Source organism: Gavialis gangeticus, unplaced genomic scaffold (genome assembly GCF_001723915.1).
Source record: "Gavialis gangeticus isolate Ggan-Ray unplaced genomic scaffold, GavGan_comp1, whole genome shotgun sequence".
NCBI lineage: Eukaryota > Metazoa > Chordata > Crocodylia > Gavialidae > Gavialis > Gavialis gangeticus.
In genome coordinates this window covers 17,667,955-17,674,879 of record NW_017729015.1, presented here as the reverse complement: position 1 = coordinate 17,674,879, position 6,925 = coordinate 17,667,955, and the positions used below count along the sequence as shown (strand labels likewise).

The 6,925-nt window shown below is 44.0% G+C and overlaps 1 protein-coding gene across 1 annotated transcript in view; it reads right to left on the bottom strand.

The window, feature by feature from the left end:
• MAN1C1 (mannosidase alpha class 1C member 1) overlaps positions 1–6,925 on the bottom strand; it is a 75,498-nt gene that overhangs the window by 12,013 nt on the left and 56,560 nt on the right. The window contains exons 7-9 of the mRNA XM_019512446.1: positions 4,702–4,795; positions 926–1,041; positions 550–769 (exon numbers count right to left, since the gene is read on the bottom strand). Of these exons, the coding sequence (XP_019367991.1) occupies positions 550–769; positions 926–1,041; positions 4,702–4,795 (430 nt within the window). The remainder of the gene's footprint in view (positions 1–549; positions 770–925; positions 1,042–4,701; positions 4,796–6,925) is intronic.

Here is a 6,925-nt window from a genome sequence, read left to right as displayed (position 1 = left end):
CCCATCCACCACCACCCTCTGAGTGCGACCCCTCAGCCAATCTGCAATCCATCTGACTGTGTAGGCATCGATGCCACAGTCGCCTAGTTTTTTAACTAGGATGGGGTGAGAGACGGTGTCAAAGGCCTTGCTGAAGTCCAGAAAGACTACATCCACCGCGACACCTGCATCCATGGCCTTTGTGACCTCAGCTCAGACTGTCCCTTGATAAATGAGAAAGGGCAGTCTTGATATCTGAACAAATGACTGTGATTTAGACTTGGGTTCAATTCCCAGCTCTGCCAAACATGGGGTAAAGCACTTAATCTCTCTGCGCTTCAGTTTCCCTCTCTGCCAAATGGGGATACCTGTACCAGCTTCTCCCATAAAGGAGATTGGAGGACAAATGAAAGCTGAGAGGCCTTATTAGCTGGACTGAAAGTGCCGCAGAAACACAAATAAATTACTGCAATCCTCTGGCACATGAGATTCAGCCCTTTCAAGGCTGTAAATCCACAACCCATCACAGTGTCTTATATGTAGGTTTTCCCCTCAGTCCGGGCTGCTTACCTGACCGTGAATAAGATTCATGACAAGTGTGAGTTATCTCTGCAGCTAGATCCATATGCTGGTGCTTTTGCTCTCCTCCTGCATGTTCTGCTCCAAGGGCTATCATGCCACCAGAAAAGCAAGCCAAGTGGCCCATTTTGTGATCCAAGATGCCACCTCGCCACTCTGCAATGTAGGTTAATCCTCCAGCAGATTTTTTTACCAAGTGCTTTTCTATTGCCTACAAAATATGAAAATCGATACACTCACTCATGCAAAATAATTTTGCAGGAAGGGGAAAAACCAACACAGCAAATAAACAAACAGTGGACTGTAACACTGCTATGGGCAAAGCAGTTGTTCATTAACACAGAAGCAAATCAAACATGTCCCTTACCTCTAGTGCATCATCGTACATCTTTTTAGCTTCAGCATCTCTCTTATCTGACATCAACCAGGACTTGATCAGATATTCGTAAAAACTGTCCCCGAGTCCCCCAATGGAGACGTGGTCTGTGAGGGGGAAAAGCCAGGGAGAAATTGCTGCACAACTATTTTGGATACCTGCAATCTGCAGCCCCTTTACAAAACAGAGCAATTACACCCTTATTTATTAGCGTCACTCAAGTCTTTCTGCTGCCTTCTCAGTATCCTGTTGGTTGTTAGCAGTAAGAAAAAATACCGAGGAGGAAAGTGGAATCATAAAAAAAAAAATACTGTTTTGTTACAAAGTGCCAGGTGCACTCAGTTCAATTTGGGCCTTTTACTTTGCAAATCATGTACATGGTCTCCTAAATTCCTGTTTATAAGATAACCATGATGTACCCTGGATTAAGAAACTCAGGGCAGTGGGAAGGACTGACAGATCTGCAGCTATGAGTCCACTGGAAAAGACCCCCTTCTTTTGCCCCCAAGCTTGCAACAAATGGAAGAAGGACAAGAATTGGTTAAGTATCACAGCAGGAAAAGGAGGATTTGGCAGAACAGCTCATGGGGGCAGGCAGGTCTTGTGATTTATATTCCCCACATGGGGTAGCACACTGAGCTCACGCAGAGGCCCTGGGTTGCTTACGTATTAAAATGACAAAGGTTGGTGTGGGAGTGCACAAAGAATATTGCCTTCTGAAGCAATTAGATTTTCAAGGCTATCTGTTCAGAGTACACAGTGTTTTGACCTTACCTAGGAGGAGAATACTAACTAATCACTCCAGGAAACAGGTAGGACGGTAGGAGTTTTTTGGCCTACAGGACTCTAAATGGGAACCTGCTGGACAGATTTACATCTTTAAAGTACACTAGGGGTAGAGGAGGAGGACCCTCATTCTTTGGAACAACCCAGAACTCACTCACATGTCAAATGAGAGGGACACATTGCCTTTCCATCACCATTTAACTGGAGACTGAACTGTAGTCATCAACCCTGGCTATCCACCCAGGTGTCAGCATGTGTTAAATTTAAATGCAGGCAATTAGAGCAGGTTTTTTTCAGAATAGCTATCCTGGTTCATTCCTCCTTTTTCCTTGTGCATACATAGTCCTGAGGCTTATTCTGAATAACTCCTACCAAGAAAGATGAGGAGCCAGGCATTTTGCTGACCCAGAGAGCAAACGGATCTCATAAATTATGTCCAACGATGTACAGAATAATCCATGGCAAAACTATGGAGATTAGAAACATGGATTTGGCAAAGAGGACAGAATACTGTACGAACACAGGCTGCTTTTAACCGGGAGATGGGAGATCCTACGAAAACGCCAAAGTGGGAGTGCTGATATCCAATTGTTCTTCGCATGCTACAAGTGTTGCCAGAATCTGCCTCCATGCAAATAAGCCCTGAATTTCAGCACAGGATGGTGCACTCATTTTCAAAAGGGAAGTGCATCTGTTCAAAAGGAGAGCAACTCCTGCCCTCTCTGGAGGTGTGATGACTTGTTCTAACCATTTTCAAAAGAGCACAAGGATTCCAAGAAAACCAGCTTCCTGCAACTGGCTTAAATGAAGTGAGACAACATGAAAGGCAGATGCCTCTGGAGAAGTCTCCGTGGCAGGCAACAGCCGAAGTCTACTCAGCTGACTCCATCCAGCAGAAGCTGATCAGTCTGTTGCTTCCCTGGAAACCGGGTTCAAACCACAGAACTAGCCAACATGCTGCTCCACCCAGGAGATGCCCTGATGATGCCTCAGTTTGCTGGCGTGTTTTTCTTTAGTTCTGTGATGTAAACTCTGTCCAAGCCAACTGTCCAGGAACAATTATTAATCAGCTTGAAGATGGCTAGGTACCACAGTGATTTGAGTGGGTTGGCTAAAATGAGTTAAATTAATGGATTTATAAAGGAAGCAATGGTGAAAGTCATGCTGAAATGGTGGCCAAAACCGATCAACGCTGAATTCCAAGCAGCATGTATGACCCACTCGAATTCATCACTTGCGATTAGAAGACTGTGAACACTACCCTTTTGGAAGAGGATCGTTAACAGTCACTGGAAGGACAGATCTGCAGGTCAGAGTCACAGTGCCTTTCCTCCTCTGCGCATCAATGCCGACAGGATTAGTACAACATCCCAGACAAAAGGGCAGCACTGATGCTAAGTGGCAATAACTTAAAGAAAATTAACTTGGAGAAAGACATAGCCTGAGGTGGCAAAATCAAGTTTTCAAAATAGGACATGTTGCAGAAACTGTGCCCATACAAATGGGGATGGACAGGTGAAGCCACTAAAAGGGGCTGCGGAGAGTCTGGAAGGCCTATTAATGGGATGTAGAGAACAGATTTTTTTCCCCTCACCGAGCTGAACCTGAGTTTTAGTGTAATGGGACAACTATAATCACCCATGACACCCTGTTGGGAAGATTTTCAACCCGAGCCCTGCCAATTACCATTAGAGGTGTTGAGACAGCACGCTGAAGGTCAGGGATTGCTCAGAGCTAGCGCTGTCTCATGCAACAGCAGCCATTCAACTGCCCTGTCAATTATTATTATTACTGCTAATACAGTGGTTAAAAAGGTTGTGAGTGATCCAGGAGTGCAAGCTGAGCACAGCAGACATATGAAACAAGGGTGCGATGTAATGAATGCAATGAACTTTGCTTAAATGGGATGGCTGCTTAATTGGGACAAATTTGAATCCACTGATGTGGCTGGATTAAAACCAGTTTCTCCCAAACTTCCCTTTAGAAAAGAAAACAGAGAGGGCAGAAATGCCTATGATAAAATTTTACCAGTGATAGGCTGGACATGTGGGGAGAAGCCAGAATCAAGACCTGACATTCGGATTGGAGAGCAACATTTTGCCCTTGGGCAGCAAAAATAGATCCTGCAGCTCCTCTCTGGAGACTGAAGCAGTCGAGTGGCTTAGGAAGAGGCAGGAATAGCAGAGTTTCTCATCTGGCTACGTCACTCCTATTGTTCCCATCATTCCTATGTCGTGTTTACTAGATGTCCTTCCCTCTTCTATGCTGCGGGCCTATCTGCTTAAATACTGGCCCTTTCCACCTAGCTGCAGTTGTGGTCCTAACACTGACGCAGAAGACCCACATCGCACTCACTGCATTAGAAGGAAGTTCCAGCAGCAGATGCCATGGTGATGGGTGCATTAGATGCATGTGAGTGACTGACTGGGCTGGGAAACAGTTTCCTTTGTTCCTAATGGTTCTTGGGCTGTTTTCCCAGGAGGACCCCAGATTTCACTTCCTCACTACTCCCCCAGATGGTCCCTTACTGGCTGCATTAATACACAGCAAACAAATCTCTCCAGGCTTCAGCACGTTGCCTACAAATCCCAGGGAAGCTAATGGGAACACGGGATACACAAGGAATGCAGGATGATGCTTTCAGAGATATGCTGATTTTTAATATCTGTGCAATGAATCGTGCAGCATAATCCTTCCCTGAACACGACAGGCTCGACACCTCCTTCTGGAGGTAAGATAGGCAGCTGGAAATAAGGCTGCTGTGAAAGATGATTATACTGCATTCTCTGAATTGGGTTATGTTTATCTAATCACCATGTATGATGAAATCCTTGATCAGCGTTAGCGAGGGCTTTAGTTGGCTGCTGATACCTTTCCTTGGCTCACTGGTCTTGCAGTTCCCCTCACTTTCTAAAGAATGATGCAAATGCTGAAATGCGTTTGTGGCTATATGTGGCTCAGATTAAGAGACCAATACATACGCTGCACCCAGTTCCCAGTGACCGGGCTGAGAAAGTTAGGATAAAGCCCCTGTGGTTTCTCAATTCGGTTCAGAACTTTGCGGATGTTCATGACCTACAAAGAGAAAACAGACAAGATGCTTTCTATTTCTCCATTAAGAAATCAAACACTCTTTTGCGCTGCGTTGAAACTTTTGAAATTGTTGGCTTTGGACACCCAACTAGACAAGTAACAGGCCAGAAGAGGAGTGACCTACCACAAATGCTGCTGCTGTTCCATGACTGGCAAATAAATATAGATGTTTGGAATCACTTAAAAAAATCCTACTAGGCCCCAACTCAGCTGACTACTTACACACGTTCTTTAAGCACATAAACAATCCCACTGAATCCTGTAAGATTGTTCACTGGGGTTTGGTGTGGGGAAAAAGCAAAAAGACTAATTTCATGAGGCCATCAGTGATGGAAGACCGCAGTAAAAGTCCAATGTTCTAGAGCAGTGGTTCCCAATCTGTGGTACACGTATCACCAGTGATATGCAGACAGACTGTCAGTGGTATACTTTAACAGATTTATTATAATTACTTTCCATGACAAAAATTTGCTGGTGGTACTTAAGGTTGTATTGTTTTAAAATCAGTGGTGCGCAATCTGTCAGTTTGGGAAACTCAGTTCTAGTGTAAGGAAGACGTGTGAACAAATGATTTGCATGTTAAACAAATGTGTGTTTACGAACTCGCTGAATCAGCCTTCGGCTCCGAATAGCCCCACTTCATTTTCAGGAAGCCCCTAATGGTTTTGTCCCAATCAAATCCTGCACATTTTTTCCATAAGGAATGAGAATAAATTGCACGACACTAATATATATTCTTTGTAACCTTCAGAGCAGTTGTAACCCACAGAACCCTAAACCAATAAAATGAGGTAAGTCTATAGCCAGCTTTTGGCATATAAATTAAGTCAGAGCTTTCAAGTAAAGCCCACACATTGCATAATATTTACTGAAGTTTAGCAGCATGGCACTCTAATGGTCCATCTGAATAAAGGCAGAGATGGACATCATTCCCACTAAAATGGCATGCGTCCCAAGCTGCGAGTTAATGAGTTGATCAACTCGGCTGAAGTCATTTCCCTCCAGATGACCGTCTGAGCCTGCAGCTCCTCTCTCACAGCATTATTTTTAATCCAATGCATTTGCTATGGAATATAACGGCCACGTTTAGTCTAGGAGAATCTATTAAAATGGAGTTCTCACCCTCCCTCATTTGCTGGACTGGGAACCTAAAAAGGGAACTTGATTAGCTCTAGGAGGACCAAATAAACCAGGCCCTTGGTTTAACAGACGATGGTGTCACATGGAACATAGAATTAAGCCTAGATGGAGAAGCAGTCTCCCTTTCCCTTGCCTCTATTTCTGGTGTTCGTTTGACCATAGTTTCATCCCTCTTCTCGTTCCCACCCACTTGCCTTTCCACATCTTTGTATCTTCCTCACCTTTTTCTTACCTCTGAACCATTTACCCTATTTCTCATATACAATGTGCCTTTTCACCCCAACATTGGGGTGTGTATTAAGCTGGGAAATTGATTTTTTGCCCTGCTTTGATTCCTGCTCCACAGTGCATCAGCTCTGGTATTACCATTAAGGCAGCAAAGGGAGTCAATGGCCCATTGTTTTTCATGTCACAGGTGTTAACAATTATCTCTTCTTTTGAAGAGTCATTCTGCTAATCAAGCTAACATAGCTCAGGGCAATTTTGCTGGTTGCTAGGGCTTCTGGTCTTGCTTCCTATTCCATAGCTTTGCCAGATCATAGCTCCATCCATGGAGACCAGTCTTCCGCAGCAGCTAGGGTTTTAGCTAAGCAGAAAAAGGGGAGGGGTGAGTAAGCTGAAGATTAAGCTCTGTACTTGCTCTGCAGCTATAGCTCTGGAAAAAAAACCCTTCTTCATAATGCCTTTCAAAAACAAAGTGTGTATTGTATTTGGGAGCATGAGATATGAAAAAAATATGGTATCACTCCTGAATCATTTATCTCCCTTCCTCATTCCAGATTTCTATTTCCTCATCTTGACACTCTTAGAGTCCTTGGTTTCTACTTTCCCTTCATTTTCTGATTCTTCCCTCCCTTTTTTTTCATATCTCATGCTCCCAAATACAATACACACTTTGTTTTTGAAAGGCATTATGAAGAAGGGTTTTTTTTCCAGAGCTATAGCTGCAGAGCAAGTACAGAGCTTAATCTT